This window comes from Pipra filicauda, unplaced genomic scaffold, assembly GCF_003945595.2.
Source record: "Pipra filicauda isolate LSUMZ 115617 unplaced genomic scaffold, ASM394559v2 scaffold52_size3558583_pilon, whole genome shotgun sequence".
Taxonomy (NCBI): Eukaryota; Metazoa; Chordata; class Aves; order Passeriformes; family Pipridae; genus Pipra; species Pipra filicauda.
In genome coordinates, this window is record NW_024104676.1 from 349,971 (window position 1) to 377,555 (window position 27,585).

At 39.2% G+C, this 27,585-nt stretch overlaps 1 protein-coding gene across 1 annotated transcript in view; it reads left to right on the top strand.

Annotated features, from left to right (window-relative positions):
* Nucleotides 1-5,532: 5,532 nt before the first annotated feature.
* Nucleotides 5,533-27,585, top strand: part of GNAL (G protein subunit alpha L) — a 120,387-nt gene continuing 98,334 nt past the window's right edge. The window contains exons 1-4 of the mRNA XM_027742977.2: nt 5,533-5,757; nt 6,083-6,155; nt 6,998-7,052; nt 7,237-7,356. Of these exons, the coding sequence (XP_027598778.1) occupies nt 5,619-5,757; nt 6,083-6,155; nt 6,998-7,052; nt 7,237-7,356 (387 nt within the window). The 5' untranslated portion in view covers nt 5,533-5,618. The remainder of the gene's footprint in view (nt 5,758-6,082; nt 6,156-6,997; nt 7,053-7,236; nt 7,357-27,585) is intronic.

Genomic DNA, 27,585 nt, shown 5'->3' on the forward strand with positions numbered 1-27,585 from the left:
ACTAATTTCCCACTGCCTTAAAATGGGAATGTATTACTTTGCTTGGTTGGGGAGGTGGGGGGGCTGCAGGGGAAGAAGAGGGGAAAGTGCCCTTGGAGCGTCCAGCCAAGTTAAATTCTCCATAAATTGGGATATTGTCAGAAAAATGCCTCTTGTTTTGCCAAAAATGTAAGATATCCTGTAACAGTCTTTCAAATTCATCAAATGAGGTTTTCCTTTTGCTTATTGCAAAAGCATCCACGTCATTTTAACAATGTTATTTCATTGTAATATGTAAGAATATTTAAACCACAGGAGGTTACTTATTCTTTTAAATGCTACTGGGACCTTGCTGGATTTATGTTAGTTTCAATCAGCACCTTCTGCCTCTGGTACCAACAGATGGACATGTGTGGAGTGTTGCCATGCGAGTCTCTCTTCATAGATAAGGAATTTCTACTTATAAAAGACAAGTAATAAACACTGGAATTATTTTACCAATAAGAATCTAAAGGGAAACCCTGAGCTGATAGCGATGGCCATAGTAGAAGTTCCTTGTTCCCTCTGCTTTCTTGCAGGATATGGATGAGGAATAACTAGCTTGGATAAGGAATAACTAGCTTGAATGAAAGAGGATTGCCCTCTTTCTTTAGTGCGGTCATACTGCAAATCTGCTTTTTACCTAATGCTTTTCCATGCAGGCTTCCCCAGGAGCATCTGCCTCCTGCTTAGAGCTAATCCTTCCCTTCACAAATGCTTTCCTGGGGCAAAAGGCTATCACTGTCATTTCTGTGGGCTGGTGCCTGCAGCTTTTCTCCGGAAAACTTTTCTTTCTCTTCAGACTCCATTACATTTAGTTCGCAGTCTTCTCCAAAGTCACTTCACCTCCTTTCTCCCTTTTGCTGATTGTCTGTGCTGCACAGAAATGAGGCAGGTTGTGGTTTGTGGGAGAGGAGTAGGCAAGGGATAAGTTGGTTTATCAGGTGAGTTACATGGTGACAGCTGCCAAGTAAAGGAGTATGGCATGGGAATGGGAACAGTAAACTGTGTCAGGAAGCCAAGGAACTACTCAGAGCATGGCCATGCCCCTTAGCATTGCCTGACCCTCTTCTGCATAAGTGAATTTGTCCTTAATCCATGGATGTGAAGGTGATTCAGGATCAGGTTCACAGTCACTGTGGAAATGCATACCTCACCTTCTCTGGCATCTTTCCCATCCTGCTTCTCAAAACAGATGAGGTCCTCTCAAAATTCTTTTAATGACTTTTTTAATGTCATGGGTTTAAACAAAAGGATGAAGGTTAGATTTTTTTTTAGCATAACATTCACTTCTCTGCAAAGTATGTGCTCTGTATTTTCTGGACTCTTAGTGTTTTTAATACAGAGTCATAATTTTTGTGGTTCCTTGTTCATATATCTTATAAAACTCCAAATGTAGCCTTCCATGGAGTGTGTACTTTTGTGTTAATATTTGACATCTGCAGAGAGACAAACTTACCAAAGAGAAAGAATTATTTTTCTTGAATACCTATGCAAATAGCGATTTATTTTTCTCTTTTCAGACCCTAGTTTGATGATGAGGTGGAGTAAAAACCACAAGTGCTGGTGAGTTGCATATCCTGATTCGCAGTGATGGACTACATGAAAAAGAGAGGCCAGTGAGGAGAACCAGGTCAGGTCACTACGGTGTTACCCACCTAGTGCAGTGCCCATACTTGGGGACGGTGTCAGCAGAGAGTTCAGAGACCCTGAGGCAGGAAGAGTGTCAAGCAGGAAGAATCTCTTTACCAGTTGCTTAGATCCCCCCTATGCTTTTAATTACCTCCATCTTTCCATTTGCTCTTTTTTTGAGAAACGGAACCAAAGCCCCAATAGAGGCTGGGTAAAGGGAAGATGGTCTGCAAAGGGTGTGCAGGGTTTCGGTAGAGAAACTTTCTCCACCTCTACGTCATTTTTGCAAGGAAAAGCTCTGCATCAGTCCTGCTCTGGACTGGAGGGGCAAGGAACAACCAGGTCTCTCGAGCTGCATCTGTAGGAGCTCCCTGTTAATTCTCACTGGGTTTTTGTCCCTCCTTACCGCAAACAGAATAGGCATGAGAAACAAGACTGACTTTGTGGCAGGAGTGGCCACCCAGCGTGGCTGTTTGCTTGAACTTGGCTTCAGCTAGTCTGTCAGTCCTCTTCCATACAAGAATGCAAGCATGGCCTCACACAAGCGACTTGGGCTCCTCAACATTCAGCCTGAGGCTCACAAACAGTGCAACCTGAGGTGGGAACTCAAAAAGGAAAACAGGAAATAAGGGTGTCTCCGGTTTCCCTCCACGAGGGCTTATGATGTATGGCCTGGTTTCACGATGGGACAGCACCAAGCTTGAGCATGAAGTAGAAAATGAATCTCATTTTTGCACACACTTACCCACTCAGTGTGTATTTATGTTTATATATATGTGCATATATAAATATATGTATGTATGTATGTATACATATGTTGCCTGATCTGAAGGAGCAGAGGCAACATGAAATACCTCATTTTCAGGAGGACTAGGAACTCGAGGAAGATCCCACATTGGTTGCCTGGGAAGAGAGGGGAAGAGGAGGAAGGGTCTCTTTTCCTTTGTCTGGGATTTTGTTTTTATTCCCGTGTACAATTTGTACTAGAAGCTGATTTGGTGAAGCAGCACTGCTGAAACCTTTTATAGAGTTTTACATTTATCTGTGTGCAGAGGAGACATATTCATGTGATAGCTGTGATTTCTGTCCAGAAAAAAAAAAAAAAAAGCTGTGTCCCAAGGGGGAGAAAATTTCTTTTGTGCTTATTATTGCTTCTAGGATTTTGTAGTTCCGATTATGTCAGGATAAGTGCTGTGTTTGGGAAAAGCAAAAGGAGGGTTTGGAATATAATTACAGCCAAAAGTTCTTTCTGGGCACAGGTTGCTTGCGCGTGTCACTCTTGAACTGTGTGATCTTTTCTCAGGAGGAAGAGACCCAAAGGGGTCATGGGGTTTTTCGAGAGGGAGAGAGGAAATGAGAAACACTTTCCCTCTTTTGGAGAAAGGTAAAAGCAGGATATACCAGGATCCTGTCAAATTCTATTTATTGGCACTGAGCCGTTTTAAAGCTGGGAACAAATCTGCACCAAAAACCTCAATGTTAGTACGTGCAGGAAGAAAACTACTGAGGAGAGAAGGGGAAGAAACAAGGCAGATTTAGCTCCTAGTTCTGATTGACACTAGCCAGATTCGGGACCTAGGTCTCAAACTGAGGTATTTACATAGGAAATAAATATGGCTACACAAATCTTGTGCATCATAAATTATGGCTTCTGACACTGAAGAACTATGAAAATTCAGAAAATTCAGTGAGTGATTTCTAACCAAGACAGTTCAGTTTTGAGCCCTCACAGTGCTGTGCCAGGGAGCAAACATGACTGCTCTTCACAAAAGCTGTTCATCATATATCCTGTGTCTGACACCCTCCAAAAACAGCAGTCATCCTGAATTGGGCTTCTAAACCTATCTGTATCTCAGGTGCTTTTTGCCTCTTCGTGCAGGAAAATATCAATGGGAAAAAACCAGTCTGTCCTAAAAAATGCAACTCAGTAATGCTTAAAAAATGCATATTTCAGACTAGCAGATCCTGTCAATTTTTATTTGTGTTTCTTTCCTCCCCACCACCACTTCCCCCACCTATGTAAGAAGGAAGATAAAAACAGCTTCCAGAGCCTAGATCAAGGAGTACCATAAAACCACATATCTGGCACTCGAATTCCATAATCTCCTGAAAACTCCAGGTACCCAACCACAGGTGGAGCAGTACCTGTTTCTTTTCTGGGTCCTGCCCTTTTCACCTTCCTCTGGTGTGTGCTCAGTACCACTTTCAGCACTTCCAACCATTAAAAGAGAGCCACTGAAAAAAAAACCTAAACTAAATCCGTCTGCTGGTAAAACCCATTTTCTTTTTTGCCACCACGTGCATGGTGTCAAACTTCTTAGATTAAAATGCTGTTTTGTTTGATTGAAGTTGATGGCAATCTCTCTTCGTTTTCAGCTGAGACCAGGATTTTGCACACATATGTAGCTATCAAAATACTAATTTTTAAGTAATCCATCTTTGGAAGTATGGGGGAATAATAATATTTGGAGATAAAAGCTCAAAGTACGTCAGGATTTCAGAGTCATGCCTATCCTTTTTCTAGTGCTCTTGTGCCTCAGTGTATCAAGGATCACGTTTGAGTTGTGCAGGTGGTTTCTACACAGTGGAAGTTCAGGAGGAGCCAGGTGCTTTACAGCTGCTTTTGCACTGAGATGCCAGTTAACAAGGCAAGAGATTTGTAGCAAGAAGGAACAATTATAAGGTTGTCTAGCTTGAAGTTTCATTTTAGGACCTAAAATGGAGGTAAATGAAGGAACAAGGATACGGTTTCTTTTTGAGATTTGTTGTTGTGGTGATATTAGCATGCATGTTATCACGTTCAGATTAAACATTATCATGAGCTGTTTGGACAGCTTCATTTTCTGGTTCAGCTGATACAGTTTGGAATATTCAATGGAAAAAACCGGCCCGTGTGGTGCTGTGACAAGTTGTGGACAGGGACATTTTGTTTGTTAAGAAGGCGAGGCGGGGTGTTTGTGCCTGTGCGTGCCCTCTATGTCGGGGTACACGCGGGCAGCCCCCCCGCAGACCCCACCCCGCTGGCACGGGCAGGCTCCCGGCGCTGCTCCCCCAGGTCAGTCACGATGGCAGCCGCCACCTGGGCCATGCCAGCCTGGGATTTCAGACCCAGGAGTGCCAGCCCTTGCTCTGGTAGCGGCCGGGCTCTTCCAGCACCGCCGAGGAACGCGGGGAAAGATCGGGAAAAGGCCCCCTGGCTCCGCGGGCGCAGCGCCCCGCAGCCCCTTCCCCTCCTCCAGGCCGCGGGCGGGGGGCCCAGAGGCCGCAGGTCCCGCGGAGGCGATGCCAGATCCAGGTTTTCGCGGCGGCAGCGCTGGCGGGGCGCGGGGCCGCGGCGGCCGTGAGGGGCGGCGGGGGCGGCCCGGGGCGGGGGGCGCGGGCCCCGCGGAGCCGCCCGGCCCCGGCCCCGCAAGATCCAGGTAGATCCGTCCGGCTTTTACCTTTCTCCTTCGGCTTCCCTGCGCGTAGGGCTGGTAGCGGGGCTGTTTCCTGGTCTCGCAGAAAGAGGCAGTGCTGAGTTAGGAAGACAAAAATAGACCTTTACAGAGAAATATAGGGATTGTGTGCGCTGTGGGGAGGGAGAGCGGAGAGCGGCACCCGGCTGGTTTCCAGGAGGAGCCCTTTTCTCTCCCTCTCGTTGCATGTTAGGGATTTTTGCACAGATTTCTCCCCCCACCCCCTCCCCGCCGGGGCAGGGACACCTCTGCCGCCTGCTCGCCGCATCTCTGGTGGGGAGCGAACCAGCGAACTCCGCTGCGATCGGAAAGCGGCCAGAGACCATTTTATGTGAGCGAGCCGGGGGGGAAGAAGAGGAGAGAGACCGTCGCAGGGACACACACGGATATAAAGACTTGTCTTCTGCCTCCCTCCCCCCCCCCCCCCCCCCCCCCCCCCCCCCCGCCCCTCTCCCCCTTGTAAATACTAAATCTGTGAAGGCAGCGATTTGACATCCACCCTAAGCAGCGGCTATGGGGTGTTTGGGCAACAGCAAAACGGAGGATCAGCGTATCGATGAGAAAGCGCAGCGAGAAGCCAACAAAAAAATAGAGAAGCAGTTGCAGAAAGAGCGGCTGGCTTATAAAGCGACACACCGCTTGCTGCTCCTGGGTAAGAAGGAAGGGGCAGAGGTGGGGGACGGGGAGAGGAGGGGGCATCTGCCCCAGCCCGCCGGGGCGGCAGGGCGAGCGGAGAGGGGAGATGCGGAGAGGGGAGATGCGGCGTGCGCCTTAGGTATGAAAAACGTAGGCTGTTGTATTGAGCAGTGAGCGAGGCGTCCACAGATCGAGCTCAGCGCCTGAGCCACATGGATGCACACATACAGAAATGCTGCCGAGGTGGGAGATGCTGTCGCGTCCAAAAAAACCGCAAAAAACACTCCAACCCCCCCAGCCTGAACCGTATATCACAATGTTCTCCCTTCTTTCTCTTTTAGGGGCTGGTGAGTCAGGAAAAAGCACTATTGTGAAACAAATGCGAATCCTACATGTCAATGGATTTAATTCAGAGTAAGAATTATTGACACTTTGTGACTTATTTTTCCTTAAATGTTGGAAACAGGTTAACACACAGTAGGCTAGGAAATTTCTCCTCTCATCTCCTGTGTTTTGATGGCTTGACACTGCGTTTTGAGGGAGGGAGGCGAGTGAGAATAAGGAAATTGTTGCTATTGTATGTTTGCATTTTCTCCTTCTGGCCCCTTTACTGTATTTTACACTGTTGCTACTGCAGCGCTTGACAGGCCCCTGTGTAGCAACAACATGGCGACTACTTTTTACATAGAAGCAAATAACCAAATATTGCATCTGTCTGTAATATAAAAATACATGTCAAGTCATATTCAGGATGACAGTGTGTGCTGTTTTTCCGGTGTTGGGGTTAGCGTAAAACTGAAACTAATTTTGCAATTTGTTAGAAATCATCCTGTTTTGCGAGGCTACATCATTTTCTCTCTGAAGAACTCTTTGCCAGAAATCATTATTAATCCACGGCATTAATTTTAGATATCTGTTTGCCTTCAACTACGTGTTGTTAATTTCAAGCATGTTTACAGCATGTTGTAGAAATGACAGAATGACTTCCAGTTCCATCAGGGGAGGCTTTGCAGATGTGTCCATGATTGTCTGATTTAAAAAAAATGTATCAGGGATGAATGTGCATTGCTCTTCATATTGTGCAAGAAAAGGGATAAGGGGAAAATATATTTTTCTTGCTTTTTTTTTTTTCTGCTAGTATGTTTTAATGATTGAAGAGCAGATAAACAAGAGATCAGTGAAAAAAATTAAATGCAACTGACTGAACTGCTTTGGAAGAAAAAAATCAAAGTGTTAATATTTCTGTTTTAATGCAGAGAAAAGAAACAGAAAATACTGGATATTCGGAAAAATGTTAAAGATGCGATTGTGGTAAGAACACACTTTATACTGTTCTTAAATGCTTGGTTTTGCTGGAATGAGAAGGATTGTGCTCTCCAAGATTGTGATGAGAGAAATCCCATTTTGCTGATCAGATTGGATTATCTTCTATTGATCCTGTATCCCGCGTTTATCCAGATTAATGTGTTTGTTTTTTTGTTTTATCCAATTCTAGACTATAGTTTCAGCAATGAGCACTTTAATACCCCCAGTTCCATTGGCCAACCCAGAAAACCAATTTCGAATGGACTACATCAAGAGTATAGCTCCTCTTTCTGACTTTGACTATACACAGGTAAGAATACAAACCACTCATTTATTCTGCTTCAAGGGGGAACATGTTGCTTCACTTTGATTTACTGAAACATTGGGGTTTTTTACTTTTTGGAAGATGGTCATGGGAAGACCTTATGCCAGCATCACCTCTGGTTAACTTTCTTACAAGACTGTGGTGGTTGCACCTGTTTTAGTGATGCAGGCTTTTGTTGTTATGGGTTTATTTGCTGCTGTTTGTAAATGCTGCCGTTTCTGCATTTAGTTCTCTGCAAATTTTCTGATGCAATCATACATATTGACAAATCAAATAAGACTTTGTTGAAAGCTGATTTCCTACATGGAATTAGATGCAGGATGTTAGCCTGAGGAGTTACTGTCTACCTACAGAAAAGGATATAAAAGGAAATAAAAGGCTGGAGTGGCCTCAGTGTTGTTTCCCAAATTTACTGCGCTTCAGAGTGGAAGCTCGCATAAGCAGTGGTCAAGTAAGGTGCTGGTTTGCTTCCTGGTGTACTGTAGTTGGCATGAGCAGTGATTTGCTTGTATGTAAATGTTGCCTTCTTTTGATATGGAGTCATTTGAAAACTAAGGATTTCTGTATGGAAGCTACTCTTTTGTAGACAAATGAGAGATACTTTTCAGATTAACTTGCATAGGCATCTTATGTTAAATTATTTTTATCTTTTTATGTTATTATTTATAGGAACATGCATAGAATGTTTCATATTTTATGCTTTATATGAAAGCAAGTGCACAGACATTCTGAATTTTATTTTTGCAGTAGCACAATTTTTAATTTGCCTTAAAATGATACTGAAAGCAATTTGTTATGGATACAGTAAGGACTTAAAAAAATCTTCATTCATTGGCTAAATGATTGTGAGTTGTACATGCTATCAATATTACCAGAGAAGGCATTTACAAGAGAGTGTCTTTAGGTTATTATAGCTTCAGGGTGGAAGGGGGAGAAGGGGAAGAGTCGTTTCTTTATTATATGACTCATATTCTCTGATGTGTGATTTTGCCTCTGGTAAACCTACCACTTTGAAGGTTCAAGATAAAAATTATCAGACATCTTGTACAGCTAGAATTTAACACAGAATGCAGATGTTAAGAAAACGACTGCAAGGTACACCCACATATTGCATAATTGCTCAATTGGTGGATGCAAGTTAGTGAAAATGAGAAACTCTTTTTAGAAATGGAATGTGAGCTTGACATGAAATATTTGTCTTATGCAGGTATTAAAGTTCTGAGGCATTTGTTGCTCATTTTATGTGGATTTTTTTTTTTCTTTAATTTTGACCCTTAGATGTTTGAGTAAAATAAATGGTGGCATATATACTTTGCAGTTCTCTATAGTACATCTGTTATTTTGAGTTTCTGGGATAAAAGAGAGCTAAACTGGAATTTCCATAGGGCTGGAGATATTTTTTATTTTTACTGTTTGCAAATTTTCTCCTTTTTCACAGAAGCTGACTATATCTGGTCAAATTTGACTCACTGTTCAATATTTTTTTACAGAGGAAAATTTAGCCTTCTTGGAGGGGGAGAGAATAGGACCCAGTGGACTTTGAAACAATTAATAATTCATTTGAAATCTCGATTCAAAGTCCATTTTGGTTTAAAGTAAAAATATTAATAAGTGTTTTTTAATTAAGTAGGTTTTCTGAAAATACCATCATGTTATTTGAAATAGTATCAATTACTACTCCTAATTAAAAAAATTAAAAGTTGTAACAAGTTCAAAAAAAGAAATCTGGTGCTGGTTTAGAAGTAAATATATTTCTGTGTCACTTTTATATTTTCCCTCTTGCTTTCTTATCAGCTCAATTCATAGGTTTAATATTTGTAAAATGTAAAGTATGCCTTTTTTAGATTCTTTGGTTTGGCTTGCTTTTTTTAATTTTTCTATGTTTAGTATGTTATTTATCTCCAGGAAGATTTGTGAGCAAGACAGATTGAAAAAAAAAAAGTGCTATTGTGCTTCAGGGCTTGATTCTACTCCAGTTTAAGTCAATGATAAAGTAAAATTAGGTTTCCAGCTGAAATAACTTTTGACCCATTTAGTATTTTGGGGTAAGGAGAAATATAAAAATAAATACTTGGGTAGTAATCAGTTAGGCATCCTTTGCTAAGCATTACTGATTCCATAATTAATAGCTGAGGTATGGAATAAGGCCTTCTGAGCTCAAAAACCAACACAGTATTTAACAGTAGACATTCAAGGTCTAATCATCCTTACTTAAAAACAGTTATAAAGGAAGAAATGGGCGACTCTGGGGTAAATTTTGGGATATTCTGAAATGTGACAAAGGTTACCCTTCTTTCTATGAATGAGGGAAGAGGCAGTTTTAGGGTTTTTAACAGTATGGATGGTGATGAGCTGTTAAAGACACTTAGTGTTGCAATATGAATTACAGATGTGTTATTTTTGGATGATATTAGCCATGTAATATATGTCATAAAAGTCAATGTGTATTAGCTGAAGATACATTTCAGATACATTGCATGCCAAATGTGGGAAAATGACAGCACCTTATTGTGAGTCTTCAAAGAGAGATCCCTGATGCAATGCAAAAACTTCACTGATGGCACAATAGAACCAACACTCATGGGGTGCTAATTTAAATATATTTGTGACATACAGATGTGCTTGGACAGACATTCTTAAACTACATACAAATTAACTAATATAGATTTACTTGCTAATTAAAATAGGTGGGTATGAAAATACTGATTTTCTATGGATGAAATCATACTCTTAACTGCAATTTATGGCTGAAATCCTGAGAATTTTGAGTAAAGATGGGGGTTTCACATTTAGACTCTGATAGTTATTTAGTGTTTCTGTTTTTTTCTTCATTACTTAGCTTTCTACAAAATATAAGCAGAACACTTTATTAAGTAGTGATACAAATTTTAAGACAAATAGTTTTCTCTTTACAGCCTTCTGACATTACTTTAAGAGTCTACGGAGTGCCCCCAACAATAGTTTTATTTACTTTTTAAAAATTGTTCTTTAGTTTGGTTTAGTTATGCTACCTAGAAGATTCATTTATTTGATATAAAACAAAACTTTCTTGATTTCTCTTATAATTTTTATGTTGTCTTTCATTACTTTTATGAAAAACTGTACAATTTTTACAAAATATTTCTTGGGTGACTGATGGGGTCCAGTTCTATAAATCATAAGGGCTAGAGTTTTTACAAAGTTAATAAACATAAATAAGTCAAATGTTCACTGTATTTTCTTCCTTTATGTTGTGAAAGGAATCAAGTTAAATTTTTATCTGACTAGTTTAGGCATTATTAGCTCCGTAGTCCAGTGTAGAAACAGCAGAAGGGCTTTAACACTGAAATTGAAACGTGCTCTATCAAAAAGGATTTTTTTATTATTTTTGGCAAAGTGTTGATTGATATTTGCTAAAGTTAACAGGAATTGACCTGCTCCAATCTTAATCCTTTATTGATGGGGATTTGTTTTGTCCTTTGTGAATCAGAGGGAACATATTAAGGCCATATTATGCTGGCTGTGGAAAAACATGGTGTATTATGTAAGGGTGTGTTTACTCAAGTTCATTTGTTTCTATTGAAGTATTTGAATTTTGTGGGCACCACAAAGCTGCTCAGTATATAATTCCTTTGCCCTTTGTCTTCTCCAAAAATGTAGCCCAATTAAGTTGCTTTGCATAACATGTGTCTTGGATCAAGCTCATCTGATGAGTTGTGTGTAGGAAAAAAGCAGGGAATGGTTACCTGCCACTGGGCTGTACAGCCAAGTGTTTGGCCATATGAACCTGCTTAAGAGAGAACACATAAACACTTCACCTGGGTCTTAGGGAATGGGGAGAGTTTTCACAAGATTCGTTTTCCTTTGCAGAGAATGTTTTAGAGAGGCAAAACTTGAACTTTCGTAAAATAGTGAATTGTGTGGATATAGCCCCTTGTGCGGATTTTAGTATGTGAGTTTCAAATATAATTTTTACAGCTATTTTATTGGTCAGGCAAGCTCTTTAATTCAGCTCTTAAGAATGAAATGTTAATGTGGGCATTGACAGTACTTTAGATTAATCAGGTCTGTGTTTTGCTTTACATTTTGAGATATTACAGTTTGAGTTCAATTTGAGGACTTTAATTTTCCTTCACATTTTCTTCTTAAAAATTAGGACTTTGTATTCATAATATAACGACACAAGAAAGAAACAAAAATACTTTGGGTCAGAATTTGAAGTTACATGTATTTTTTTTTTCAAATTTTTTATGAGAGCTGGTATCAAATTCAAATCTTGTTGATGCCTGGTGATCTCTGGTTTTCACAGTGTGTATCTCAGCGTTTGAAGCAACTGAAAATCTTGATCAAGTGAAGTGTATTGTTGGGCTGTAGAAAATCTTTATCCTGGATAAATAATTAAATAAAATATTAAAAACATGATAAGTATGGTTCATATATGGTTAAACTTGCTTGGGTTGTGAAGTTAATCCTGTGACTTTGGTATCCAATTCGTCTGCAAATTGTTTTAAGTGTCCCTTTAATATGTACTTGATGTATCCCAAAGGAGTTACAAAATACCATCATCTCGCGTTTTTTGGTTTTCAAATAACTCACAATATTTCCATCTTTCTTGTGAGTGTGAAAATATAAAATGTTTTACATGAAAATGCCATAATATAAAAGAGAGAATACAGTGAGCATTGCAACTCAAATGGCTTCACTTGATTTTTCTTTCTATCTATATTTTTACTCTAGGGCTTTGTTTACCATTTTGGGCAGAATGAACACAAGTTTTTATAACTACCTGGGACAGCAATACTTAACATTACTATGGCATGAGTCAATATTAACTCTTTAAAATCAATTAGACTTTTAAAAGTTAAGTAAGTAATTTGTGGGGTTTTGTAATCTAAGATGCACACTGGCAGTTTTTCATATTTACACAAACACATCTTTACCTATTTAAACAAACACAAAGTATCAGAAGGGCCAGGTCAGGATTAAGTTGTGTAGGTCCAACAACATTATTTCTACCCTGAATTAGTAACACCTGAAGAACTAATGAAGAAGGCTGTCAGAGAAGGACAGCTGAAAATGCATTCACTATTATAGTTGTTGGCAGCTCCTTAGTCTTCGTAAAAAGGTTAAAATTGTCAAGAGAACTGATCCTGAAAAGTAGTGGATGTTAGGAAGAAGTAGCAATCAGGAAACAGATGAAATTTTTGTTGTGGTAGCTGTGATGGCAGTTGTTTTCCTGCTGTACGCTGTTAATTAACAGCAGATACTGAAGTTGCGCTTTTTTCATGTTAAGAGCAGACTCTGCTGATTCCCAGGAATACTTTTCCTTCTGTATGAAATACCTGTTTGCATACAGATGTAGTGCAAGCATGTCTGCATTTCATTAAATCAGCAAACTGAGTCCCTAGTGTTCTGATTAGTTGATGTTGAAGTAAAAGTTACAAGCATTTCATACGTGAGATCAAAAAAATACTTCAGTGTTACATGTTATTTTGTTCTTATTCTCTGTAAGCATTAAGTTTGCTGTTGATAGATCAGTCAATCCTGTAGAGCTTTCAGAAATAATCAGTCATTATTTTAACTGTGTTCAAAAATATAAAAACTAGAACTGGGATCGTAGTACAAGCAAATATAGGACAATTTGGGGGGAAAAAAGGAAAAAAAAAGAAAAGCAAACCAACAAACCTTAAAACCTTTCAACTTCTCAAATTTATAATATATACTGGAACTGTAAAATTACAAAATTGTACTGTGACTGTCTTTAATTCCTTTATTTGAATTCATTAATAAATACTCTGACTTTAGTGAAAACACATGGAGCTTTAAACTGGAGTGTTTTCTGTAAAGTACAGCTCTTCTGTGAGGCTCAGGATTTCTTGCTTAAAATACACCATTTGTGTTTGGGGTGGTGCTTGCTTTAGACGAAAGAATTCCTTATGATCAAGCATAAAGTCAAGTAAGGTTTTTGCTCTAGAGTAGAACACTGCTCTGTTTAATAAAAGTGTAACCACATATTTCCTTCTCCCCTTGTTCTAAACTCACTGAACCACAACAGTTTATACCAATGATAAGTAAATAATTAAATTTGTATCCCAGGAAAGGAGCTCAGAGATCTACTTAGGCCCCCAACAATTAGTGGTAGAAATATGGAGATTGGGAGCCATAGGAAATCCTGTACATGATCACAAATCATCTGAAGTTAATAAATAGAAGTTGTATTCAGAAAAAAAAATTAAAATAAGAAGATATTAAATTCTGCATTTTTTTTCTAGGCCTTCCTATCTCAATATTTTTAAGAACAGATTCAACTTTGAAATATATGGGAAAAGTTCACCATTTTCACATGTAATTTGCCTTTTATAGAGGGTTGTTTTTTTTTCACAGCTTACAGTGCAAAATAATGAATTACATCCCAAAAATAGTTACTTGAGAAAGTCTTATGAACAATGCTGCTTATGAATTAACTGCAGTGTTACATTAAGTATTACATCATCATAGTAAAACCAAATTAAATGTTTGCTGTCTTATATTGTGAATCTGATTTTTTAGATAGTGAGGTGGTATTCACACTTCATCCAACCTGCCTTTATTATCATCACATTATCATCACTGTGAAACCGGGAAGATATTATCATTTATTATTATTACTACTAACTAAAACTTAAGTTATTTCTGCGGTCTCCAAAACTGTTGAGATTTTCTGATATTACTTTCAAGTTTTGTACCTATGAATACAAATTAATTTGAGGGTTTTTGACAGTCAGTCCAGCATCCAGTCAGCTACTGCAAATTATTAATACTAAATATCACATTCTACCTTTTTTTTCTACAGTTTTAGCTGAAAACTTTACATACTTCTATTGCATTTTACAAGGATAAAAATATTTTTACATCTAAATTTGGATATTGATTTGATGGCAACGGGAAGAATAATAACTTGAATTATCATTTTAAGTAGGAGTGGCTGATTTTCCTCACAGAACCAAAAATGTATTAGAGAATCATTTGTGAGCTTTAGAATATTTCTTTTTAAATCCGGTACTTTTCAGTGTACACCCTGATTTTGAATTTAAGAAAGGCAGAAGCAATAGTTTAAAGGCTGTACTATCCTCATCTTTGTACTGGCCACAGGTCTGTGAAGGACACTGATTTATTTCAAACTGTGGTTGTTGGGGGGCTGCTGCTTTGAATTCCTTCACAGCTGTGGCTGCTGTTAGGGTACCTTCTGGAAGTGATTCTGCAATGTGGAGGTGGCAGCAGTCCTTCGCTATCCCAGGCGGTAAGGTTCGGAAAGACAGCTGAAGGAATAGCATTGGTGCTTGACAGAGGTGCAGTAGCCTGGCCAGAATCACAAACTGATCCTGATTCCCACTCTCGCTTCAGGGAAAAAACAGAAAAGAAGTTCTTGTAATTTTTACCACTTAGACTGAGTTGCATTGAAATCTCTGGAGAAGATTTAATTACAAAATAGTGGGTAATTTATTAAGATTTGACATGCACTTTAAAATGTTTGCAAGAAATTCACTTGTTTGTTCCCTTATGTGTAAATCAAACTGAATTATAATGAAAGTCAATGTAAATGCATGCAAAAGGTAACCACATTCTTAATGAAGACACACTATCCCTTTAGTCCAAGGATGATGACATTTCAGACTTTTACAAGTGGCAGTTTTCAGAAGAAGGGTATTTAAATTTTTAATTAATTGCCATTATTTATAAAGTACATTAAAACAGAATTTCCATCACAACCAAAGAAAAGGTAAACATATCAGAGTATGTTTCGTGATTGTCCTTATTATCAATTAATTTTTTTTAATCTCCTAAGGTAAGGGTAGCAGGTTGATGGCTGCTTTTGCCATTTTTGACTACTCTGTAAAAGTAACGTGTTCACTAGTTAGGGAGAATCTTTTTTTCTTTTTTTAACTTCAGTGGCCACGATAAAAACGTGCAGATCGGGGATAAATCATCCCATGTGTGCGTCTTGTCACTGAAGCCAGTGGAGACTGTGGATCAGAGGATATCACCTACTCAGATACTATGAGTGTCATTATTTAGAGTTTCAAATAAGTGAGTGCTCATCTGCACAGCAGCGAAGCGCTGCATCCCCTCTCTTCAGCACCTGATGAGATCACAGCTTCCGTTTCTGAAGCAGTGTTGAGCGTTGCCAGATTAGACCTTTGCTTGTTTTTTTCATCACCTCCATAGCTTGTACTTATCATCAACAGTGGATTATCTTTTTTAATGTCAACATAGTCTGCACCAACAGGCAGGATGTTCAGTTTGCAGAAGGTAGCAACCTGAGCTGAGGAATAGAGAGCAAGCTAAACAATGTGAACAGAAGACTCTATGTATACCTTTCATACAATGAAGTAAATAGGTTGAAACCAAAAAGTATCATGAACAATCTTTTTCCCCTGAGTATCTAAGAAGCTCTTTACAATAAATGTAAATAGGACTCTCAAGCAGATAAAAGGCAAGAACAATGCACATTTGCAGTTAACTGCTAAAGGTTTCCATAAAATGTTTATGGTTTTGTTCTGTCACCTATGTCACATAATTTGTTTTTCTGTAGTTAAAGAGATTCAATTCAAGTTTTAGGACCTTCTCTTTAAAAGGAGTCAGGAGGAGAATGTAATTTGTAAAACACAGTTTCAAGTTTATATTGCCTTTTACTTTGGAAGCTCTTGCAATAATTTCTTGGAACAGAGCTACCTCTGGTTGTAAGCATGCCAGCTATCACTTGAAGCATGTAGATTATGGTTTCTTGCTTTAAATCAGTAGATTAATTTTGGTTGGTTTAAAGTGTACTCTTGTAATTAATCTACTAGTATTTGTTTTAAAAACCTATGCTGGATGTTTTGAAAGGATACTTATCCTTAGGCAAGAAGAATATTGGAATTTTTTCTGTTATGTCAACGTTAGAGATGAACTTTGCCTTTTAAATCTTTTAAAAGTAAACGTTTTCTGACACTTCTGCCAATTCATTCCATTTGAATTTTCTTAGTGCTGTCAGTAGGACTTAAACATATTCTAATGCAAATAATTATCCCACTGTTTTGAACTGTGAAATTGTTTAGCAAGATAAAATAGGCTAAAGATATGCAAGCCCTCTTATCTCTCTTAATTCGGTGAACGCTTTTTGATCACGTCCACCCTCACTTCCATAGGATGTTAAGTGACAGAGCTGTGCAGATCGTTCTTTTCTTAACATACACCCACATACTTTCTTTCATAGGAGCTAAATAATATCAAATTTAAGAACTGTCAAGTGGGAAAACAAGAAAAGGCAAAGAATGGTTAACTAAAATAGGGAAAGTATGTCCTCACTACCCTCTGTGCAGACAACTAACTGCCCCTTGCCTGCAGACCTACAGCTGACCACAATTAGCAGCAGGACCTCATTGCCAGTCAGTTCCAGAGTGGCTTTGGTGCAGGCTGTGTGCCTTGAGGAGTTCTCAACTCCAGGCAAAGAAAAAAAGTCGGAGGAGAAATGTGAATGAAAAAACTATGCAATGAATATACAGTCACTTCTGTGTTGTCACTGGCTAGAGGAAGAGGTCAGGTCTCACCACTTACTACTGAAACCATGTCATTAATTATCAGGTTTCCAGCAGGGATCACAGAAGAGTGAAGCTTCATGGCAGGATTTGTAGCTTTAAACATTTGAGTGAGAATATTCCTTCAGGCAGGCAGGTGTCCTCTACCTTATCTTTCCATCTCACGATGTCAGTGTTGCCTTTTCATTTTGGGAAGAGAAGATTCACTTATTTAGGACAGCATTGAACAGTAGAGCTTTTCTTTTTCCACCCCTAAAATTAGCATTTTTAATCACTGTTGTCATCTGCTACATTTCTCCCTAGATTTTAAGAACAGCAAACTTAACATGCTAACCAACAGCAGAGTGTATATTATGGACCAAAAGTCTAATTAGTCAGAGAATACATAAATGAGAAATCATAATTAAAAAATAATTGTATGGACTAAAAATCATGTCAGTAGAGGAAGATGGCTCTTGACATTTCTGAGAGCCAGCCACTCAAACAGCAGAAGATTTTCACTGGATTTTGAAGAAATAAGGGATTAAATTTCATCCTTGGCCTTCAGTTCTACAGAGCAGAGTTTGATTCTTCTCACTGATGAATGAAAGCCTGACAAGAACTATAAAATTCCGTAAATACAGAAGTCACCCAAAGCAGCTATATTCCCTAGGGTCTAATCTTGCAAAGACTTAAACAGATGGGTATATATGGACCTAAATGCACAACTAGTACTACCAGCACAGCATTTATGCAGCTGAGCTTCCGGTTATGCAGTGATAATAATATAAAATCACAAATACTTTCAATTGAAAAACAAAACAAGCGAATCATTTTTCCCTGTTAATTTTATATCTGGGAGGTCGTTGAGCACTTTTATGGATTTTCTTGGGGGTGGGTAAAGTTGTGTAGGTTAAAGATTGGCACAGAACTTGAAATAAGCAAAATCTTTTTCAGATAAGTGACAGTTCTGTGGATGCTATTAAGCTGTGAACAGTAGGTCTTTTCAATCACCGTGATTCATTTTCATATTGTGGTTTTTTTAATAATAATATCTTTAAAAGGCTTGCTGAACAGTAGGCTGTACCAGCATAACTTTCTGTGCAGAACGAAAGGTTTCATGCACAGTCTTAGATAATTTACCTTAAATTGATTTGCACAACCTAATAAAACCATAAGAAAACTGTACCAGCTCAGATCATGGGTTCATTTAGCATCAGATCTCATCTCTGACCATGACTGATTGTGAAACAGGAAAAAGAGTTTAAGAAGGGGACAAGCACATAGTAGTATTTCCCACATTGATTGTCCTAGTCTCTACAGTTTTATGGCTGAGGTATTTTTTGACTGGGAGTGGTATTTCTGTATTTAATAATTTTCGTGGATTTTTCTTCCAGGAATTTCCCTCCCCCCACTCCCGCCCCCAACCTGTGTGAGCTTTAATTTATGGCAGTGAGTTCTGCAGTTTAAGTATGTACTGTATGAGGAAGTGCCACTTGATTGATTTGGAGGGTTTTGTTTGTTTTGTTGGGTTTTTTCCTCCAAGCTTGCTGCCCACTGGCCTTCCCTATTTTCTCTATTAGAAATATTTCATCTCTTCTACATTGCCACTCTCATTGCATATCATATCCCTTCAGATATTTGTCTTTGTGCTAAAGAGTCTACTTAGCTTATTACATGTCTTTGCTCATTATTGTTGCTCTTCCATGTATCTTCTAGTTTTACCCTGTTTGCAATGACAAACCAGAACTACAAACAGTATTCAAGGTGTTATGTTTTCTTTTTTATTATCTAGTGTTTTTTATTGGGGGGGTGGTTTTGGTTTATGGTTTTTTGGGTTTTTTGACACTGAGTTGATATCTTTATAGAATTATGGTAGATTATTTTATAATTCCAGGAGAACTTGAACACAGTTGCAGGTAAGAGGAATATGTGTGGAGGTCTCTGTACCAACACTAGCAGAGCCCAAAGGGTACTATTAATGATAATTATCCTTATTCTTCTCTGGTATTTTCAGACCTGTCATACATTTTGACTAGTCTGTTCAAAAAATCCATTGCATTCAATTTTTTATTCTTTCATGTGTAATGACATGTCTTCTCATTTGCTATGCTGCCGTGTATGACTTATGAAGAAGCATTTTTAAAATTATCTACCATGACTAATATTTTTTTCTGTGCAGAAGAACACACTTTATTTTTGTTCTTAAAATGGAAAATAAATTGGTCTTCAGCCTGATTTTGGAGAGGCAATGTTTACAGTACCACAAAGGACATTTGTGCTTTCAAATCTGCTCATAGTTCCTTAATCGTTCATTACAGTTTGCCTGATTTAGCAGAAAAGAAGACCATTGTTTGGAACCCTTCTCATTAGAGAAATAAAATGTTTAAAAGTACCAAAATGCCACCTTTTTTTTTTTTCTTTGCAGTTCCTAGTGCTGTGTGTCACTAAGAGAAAATGGTCTGAACTTTTTGATCTCCCTTGGGGGAACGCTGCAACTAGCAGAATTTTGTTATTTTTATGTCAATTTAGGTCTTACATGATTCAGCACTTGTGGTTTGTGGGAAAAAGCATTGTAGATTGTGATTAAAGGAACAAAAATAGTAAGGAGTGGCTACTAGAGAAGGCATCTTTTTACTGTTAAAATATTTTTTTGATTCACTTTTTTTCATTTTTAAAGCTCTACCTCTGTTCATCGTATTTTCCCTCTCAGTTGTACTAGTACATAGTTGAATTCAATATAGAAAATAGTTCAATTCTGTTCCACCTTTGAGGGGTTTTTAGAAGTACAAGAAATCAAGAACAAGTTGCTATAGGATCTTGGTAATCTGTACCTTTAAGTCTGTCAAAGTTGGTTGTCTCCAACAGGCCAACCAGTCATCCCCTTCTGGCAGCCTCTCAGGAATAAACAGAAAATCTCTAGGGAAGAGAATGGAAGAGGATACAGGATGCAAAAAAACTGCTTGTAGTGCAGGAAAAATTCTTTGTTGTAGTAATGGACCACAAACAATGAATTAACTCATTCTGGGATGCATTAACAAGGCTGTTGTACAAAAAAACCATGAAGTAATTATGCCATACTCTTTGGCAATTTTGAGTCTTCAGCTGGGGTATTGTGTCTGATTTTGGGAACTGAACTTAAAAAAAAGTACACAAATGGAGTCCAGAGGAGAGCATCAGGAGTAAGAGGAGACAAAGAAAACTGGGTATGTTTACTCTTGGAAAGAGAACACTCCAAGTTGAAGGGGAAAGGGAGCCAAATACAATTTTTAGTATTTAAAGAGCTGTAATTACATATTCTTGTGTCCGTCTTTTCAAGGGAAGGAAATGAAGTTTAGGAGAGGAGAAAATTCCTCTCTTCTGTGATGTATGGTAGCCCCTATGTTTGGGATATTCTACAACAGTGAATTTAATTATCACAGTCTCACAAATACACTGAGATACGACTGCCCAGTTTCAGGTGTTTAAGGCTGTATTTTCAGTGACATGAATCACCTCATGCTCAAGAAGTTGAAAATTTCTGAAAATCTGGAAAACTTTGGAAGATACAAGGTCGTGTCAGTTGGTCTTTTGCATTTGTCACTTTCCTTTCAGTTCACGGAGATCCTATGGCCGTGTTGGTTGAAAGCCCCTGGGACTTCTTTTCTAAAAGTAAAGCTTCTATAATCACATATTGAATTAATCTAGAGACTTCATTAGTTATCTACCTGATTTTTCAGGGCCATGTTGTGTAAACAGAGAGTGATTATTTTTCTTAAATAGTGTACATTCTTCCAGGGTGCTATCAGACAGTGTAGCAGACTGTAATGTAGCTTATTCAAAACTGTCGTGTGCTTCCACGTGTTGATTGTTTTAAATCTAATTCCTGGCAAGATGCAAAAGATTTAGTACTTCTTATGGAGAGTTACGCATAGCTCTTAATTAGTCAGGGCCTAACATTTTCTTCCCTAAAATCGGAAAAAAAATGGCTGTGGGAAGTAGTGCAATCAGGAGTATCATCTCTAAAGGCTCCAAGGAGCAAAGAGCATGCCTTCATATATTTTCAGTTAAAAACAGCAAGCAGGAGTTTTTGTTTTCATACATGTGTGCACTGGTGTGCATATATGCATTTAAGTATTAGACTGTTCCTACTACCCTACAAGGTTCTAATCTGATCAAGACCTAGGACATCTGGTGGCTAACGGCGGGGTGAAAAATCAAGTTCAGAGGCTGGTAGCTGTAGGCCCTCAAGCATGTGGAAATGAAAATAGAGTTTGGAGAACAGAACAAGTTGATCTCGAGTCTGTTGCACCATTGAGAAAATTCTCCAGGTGAAGGGTGGCAGGTGAGTAGCTTTTAAGTGTTGGTGAAGCTGCCAAGTATGGAAGCATGGAAGGACACGTGGCTCCTATGGCAAGAGCCACCCTTGGTAGTCTGCAGGCTTTTGGGAGAGGTGTGTTGTGCATTTGTCTTCATAAGACGGCTTTGAGAGTTAAGACAAAGCTGGTGATTTTGCTAGTGAGAGGTTTAAAGAGCTACAGACACATATCATAGGAAATCAGGTTTCATTAGTTATCTTGCATGTGATAGCAAATTCTGTAGAAAGGAGAAACAATTCCCATTTCGTATTCCCATTAGTGGTAGCTCCTGCGTTCCTAATGAAGTGGGTTTAGAGGGAAAAAATGCTGACACGCATCTTGCAATGTTGTTGGCCTGAAGGATTATCACATTGAAAGGCATATCTTTCTTTTTTGTTGGTTCAGTGATCGTTAGGAGTGGTGTGATTATTATATTACAAGTATAGCCAAATGTCATGCTAATACCGTTCCTGGTCCATGCTTACATGATAGATGTAAGGTATAAATTTTAGGGGTTTGAATCCTTGGGGAAATAGAGATAAAAAGTATGCAGTAAATCAAAGTTTTCTTTTTCTTTTTCCCTTTATGAAATATGAACAATAAAACATCCTTGAAAATGACATAATTAGGTGGTGGTGGTGGTGAAACATATTGGTTTGCTTGGGAAATTTAAAATAAAATGTTTGTTAACCAGCTTATGAAGGGCTACTCTACGGAATGTGAGGATGTAGTAGGGAGAAAACCCTGACTCTGACAGTCAGCCTGATTTTGGGGGGAATTCCAGGCATTCAATGCTAGTGAGAGTACAGTTTGCACTAAACACTCTTTGTTTGCTGTACTTAAGGACTGGCTGAGTTGTGTCAGTGCGTACTCTTTCTGGGCAGGTTTTTCCAGTGTGGAAAGGATGGGTTCTTGTTGGGATCTGATGTTTCAAAACTGGAGGGCATATCACTGGCCAAGTGGCTTTGGAATTCATTTACTTTTTTGAAATGTGCTTATGTGATACCCTTTTTGTGTGTCTACATCAATTATTTTTCTCCCGAGGTTTTATATTTTAAACAAGTCATCAGTCTTTGAATCATGTTGCTGCTCTAAGAGTGCATGCTGAGGAGTGCTTACTGTTTAGTTTCACATGCATTTGTTCCAGCAATGCTGCCAGGCTAAGCTATCGTGCTCCTTCCTCCAACCCTCCCCCATCACTATCCACTCCGCTTTCCCACTTTTATGCCTGCACTGTGCCCTCAGCTGTGTCATGGCAAAGCTGTTTGTTTGGCCTGACCAAATGAGGTGGAGGGAGAGGTTATTTTTAGTGCAGATCATTTCCGTGGTTTTAACTGAGGGCGGGTGACACAAAATGGGGAAGAAGAAAGCAGAGATGGGAACGAGCAGTAGGATGTAATGGGAAGGTGATGGCTATCTAAACAAGCAGGCTTACTTCCTCCACCTCTGTATCTATAGTCAGAGATTACAGTCAGACCAAAAGCCACTGGAAATCTGTGTATCAGAAGAAACCCAGTGCAGCGTGTTGGTTTTGCTTCTTCTGATGTGAAGACTGACATTTCTTGCAGCGGTTAGGTGGTAGAAGAACAGGTCTGTCTTGCTCACCCTTGCCCTTTTGGATAAGTAAACACAGCTACATTCACTGCAGTTATTTCTAAACTTAACTTTGTGGACTGGAGCTTTAAGGCTTAGTCTGATGCCTTTCAAAAGCAATCCACTCACATGAACTTGAGTATACAAAAGACTTACATAGCTGTTTGAGTCTTATGTCACAAGAACTCTTTTCTCTTGGCTTTGTTGCGTAACTGCAAACCACTTCTGCTCTATTACTCTATTATTTTTACTGAAAATAGGATAGACAGATATGCAAAAATCCAGTGAGTAGTCAGTTGGCCACAAAAGACGTGACTGGGGACGGTACCTGTAGGTATATACATTTAAATTCTGTTTATGTATTGCCATGGTATTGGATCAGTCAGTGTAATGGTGTTCCTGTGGATGTGAGGTAAAAATGGAGCATTGTTCCAATCAATGCATGCCACGTCAGCGACAGTATGTAGAACTGAAGCTATTTTATAAAGTTTGCATGGCTGTTGGAGGAGATGGGATGAGTTCAGAGTTCACAAAACAGAAATCAGCTGAGGGCTCCTGAATATGTAGAAACCCTGTTTGGCTCAGGTTCTTGAGAAGTCCTGGAAGACTGTTCAGGGAGAAGTGTTGTTATGCATCCTTGTCCTGACCTTGTGTCATGGTTTGAGATAGTCCCAAAATCCAACTCCCTAGCTCCATTCCCCCTCCCACATCTCAACCTAATGTGAGATGGGTTTTTCCAGACAAAACACACCAGACTCAAAGTGGGGAAAAGGGAATATATTACAATGACTGTACAAATAAATACCATATCACATTATACACATGATCACAACTATCTCTACCATGACATATGTATTTACAATGGATCAGATCTCTTCTCCCCTCCAAATAAAAGTCCAGGAGGGAAAGAAGGACAGATCCCTTCCAGTCCTTAAACAGCAGCATCTTCTGAGGCAGCAGGTTTCTTCTTCTCATGCATGCAGCAGCTGATAGCTGGCTTTCTGCCAGCACTCCACGAGGGAGGTATACAAGCCTCTCTCGGCCCCATCGCCTCACAACCGAGGGGTCTTCCGTGGCCTTCGTAACCCCAGACAAGGTCGTATCACCACGTCATATCACGAAGACACAGGGGGGTCTTCGTGACGGTCTGGTATCTCTTGCAGGGCCTCTGTGCCCTGTCTCTCAGGCTGCCACCGTGGCAGCAGTGCGAGGGGGGGAGCCAAGGTCAACTCCCCCCGCATTCCATCTGGCCGTCCCGCTCCAGCTCCGGGACGCTCTGAGCTTCTCAGCTCCTCTCTCTCTGGTGCTGCATGTCCAAAACTGCTCTCCAAAATAGGAGTCCATGTCCCTCTTCTCCAAGAGGGGTCTCAAGGGAGTTTTGGGGGGCTGGTACAGTCTTACCCCAAACTCTGTCTCTCTGCTGCTGGTTCTCTCTCTCTCTCTTTCCAGGAGTCCTTTCTCTGGTGCTGCATGTTGCTTCTGCTGCTCCTCCAGTTCAGGTCCTTATCTCTGGCTCTCTGCCACCATTTCTCTGGTCAGTCCCGGCTGCTGCTCTGTGCCCATGGAGAAAACATCTCCCGGCATACTACAGGCACCTAGCCCAGCTTTATGCTGTTCCAGGTCCCTGCAGCCCCCCAGCCAGGGGCTGGGAGGCCCCAGAGGGCCCAAGGGGCTCAGAGCCCCTTCCTCGTGGCTCTACAACATGGCCACCTCTCCTACAACAACCAAACTACAACTCTTCTCTTCCGGTCTGGTTGTGGTATGTTTACATTTCTGCAGGAGCGTCCATTGGGCAGAACTTCAAAACTTCCAGGGGTTTCCACCCCTTGGGGTCTACCACTTCTCTTAGCTTCTGGGGAAAACAAGGTTCAAACCACTACACCTTGCCAATCTCTTTTTGGGCATCCATTATTGGAAAAGGATAGTGGGCTGGAAAGACCTCTGGTGTAACCCTGCAGAAGCCTTCTTAATTTAAGGTTTTAAGAAGTCATTTCCAGAAGAGATTACTTTCCAATATATCCTATATCAGCACTATGCTGATTCATTTTTAAATAGATCAACTAAAAGAACAAATGAATCACAGCTGTTGTTCAGGTGAAAGCTTTACCTTATATGCCATTGAGATTCCCCTTTTAACCCTTATTTATTTTTTTCCCGTTGCACTGTAGCAAGTGTGAGAGAGCATATTGCCTGTCTTGCCAAGAATGCATGATGGTTTTCTTTCTGGTGTTCTTTCTGTAAGTTAGGAGAGGCTTCTACAAAAAGAGAATCACCTACTCATTTCTACCAACCTGTCCTTGTAAAAGCAGTTGTCTGATAACATGAGAGAGCCTGTGGCTATCCAGAGGGGAAACTGCTCTCAGTAGGAGTTACTGAAAGAATAAGTCCATTTTACACATACTTAGCAGTGAAGCTCCTGAAGTTGCACAACCTCTGAGGTGCTATGAGAGAGGCACACTTGCGTCTAATGCATACATTTAAAAAGCCTGAGGGTCAATTCAGAATTTAGTTAAGCTGAATTGTGTTGTTTAGGAGATGAATCAAGAGCAAATATGATACCATCTAATGTTTTGTCTTCATAAAGTCCAGTGAAGCTTTTCGGTTGAACTTTTCAACTCCTGCTAAAAATGTTAAATACGACCTCTAATATCTGCGCCTGTATTAGCTCAAGCATTACATTATTTCACCTGTTTTCTCATGGATGAAAAAAGAGGAAGAAATACACCCTCCTTTACATTTCCACCTGGATTTATGTAACCTGAAAAAATGGAAAGAGAATATATCAGTCTTTGCAAAAATACGCCATTTTAGCTGAGTACTTGAATAAGAAGTACTGTGTGGAGGCAAGCTGAATGCTCCTCTGCATCTGATAGTATTTGTAAGTTGTTTTAAATTGTATTACTGCCATCCTTTAGCTTAGTTTCCATGTTCAGTTCTCCACAACCTGAATGCTCTCTTATCACAAGGAAAACATCCCAGTGATGTTTTCTGATCATGTAAAGAGACACATGGAAAGGAAGTTAACTTTTTTATTATGTGAAGTAAAATATTGGCATGAACATGTTCATCACCAGGTTTATTAAAAAAAAACAAAAAAAAACCCCTCTTTAGACCAGAATAAAATTACCCTCCATTTGTGTCTAAACACAAATTATCTAAAATATAAATATACAAAAATGTGTTCAAAACTGGTACAATGATATATCAATAGGAGCTAATACTGTTACTTTATTCTTCAAAGTAAGTACCAAAAAAAAAAAGAAAAAAAGAACTTGCATTTAACTCAAAAGCTAATTTAATTTAAGCAGGTTTTGTTACAATGTTAATTTTTTAAGATGAGAATAAGTTTCCAAGGTTTACAAAGTGACAGATAGAAGAGGTGATTGAAAGCTAACCAACTAGAACTGAAAATAACAGAATAACTAGATTTTATTCTCATATACATGAATGGATGTCAAAAACATGTTAAGAACAGAGTAAAACTTGTAATTGATTCATTAGGACCATTTTAAAAATGTTTCTTAAATGTAGACCTTTTAAAGGTATAGCTTTGGTGCATGGCAGAGCTTCTTTACCTTAAACTTATGACTCTACACTTTACAAGCAGAGAATACTCAAGGGACGTAATACAACTGATTTGCATCAATTACAAAAAAGCAAGAACATTTAGGGTTTAATAGATTTATTCTGATTTACCGAGATCTTTTTACTGTGTGTGCATGACTAAAGTGTTTACTATAAAGATAGTATTTGACCAGTACAGCAGAAGTATAGTAACACCTCAGTATTGGACCAGTTTTTGAGATGTTGTTTATTATACTGCTTATTTTATTTATAGGGTAATTATATTGTCTTTCTGAAGTAGTCTGAAAGAAGTGGCAAAATATTCAGTATCGATATCTGTCTAACCACAGGAATTATGTAGGGTGTTTTTTTTCATGGATGCACATAATCAACACTGCATACTTGAATAATTTATCAGAATATGTCCTTCTTTATTAGTGCTTTTCACAGTGTCAAAAAGACTTTCCTACTCTGCTTTCCCAAATCTCCATGAGCATGCTAGATGCTCTCTTCTCCTGTCTAGGGACATCTGCCCTGGGCTGGTTGAGGTGAAGGAAAAAGCATGCTGAAGAAGGCACCTCAATGTCTCCCCTGGTTTCCTCTTCCTTCTTGTCTATCCTTGACTTGTCCTTTCCTTCCCTAGTGGGACCTGGGCAGGAGATAACCTGAAAGATATCTCCTCAGCAGAAGGCCTCTCAGGAGTGGCTTGACTGCTCCTGCCTTTTGCCACCTGGGGAGACATCACGAGAGGCTGAGTTATATTTCTACCTGACACAAGCTCTCTGGCATGAAAAATGAACTTTTGCCCTACATGTGTGTGATACTGTCCTGTACATATTTCTCAGTGTGGAACACTTTTAGGTAATCAAAAAACACTTCAATAAAAGGAAGCATGTTGATAATACAAACTGTATATCAGGTGATATGCTTAACATCTCTATTTTAAAGCTGATTGTACAAAGTAAGAATAAATAACTACTGATGTTTACAAAAACCCTCTTATACAGATTATGCGAAAGCAAACATTTTAGAGAACACAGTCACTAAAAACCAGGAGATTTTTATTAATTCTTTAAACCATTTAAATATAGCTTTAAAATCATATGCACAGTCTGGGCTACTAAGCTTTTACTGTCTTCCTTTAAGGTTGAGATTTAATTAAAGGTCAGCGTCACACACATTTGCACAATGCATAGTAAAACCCT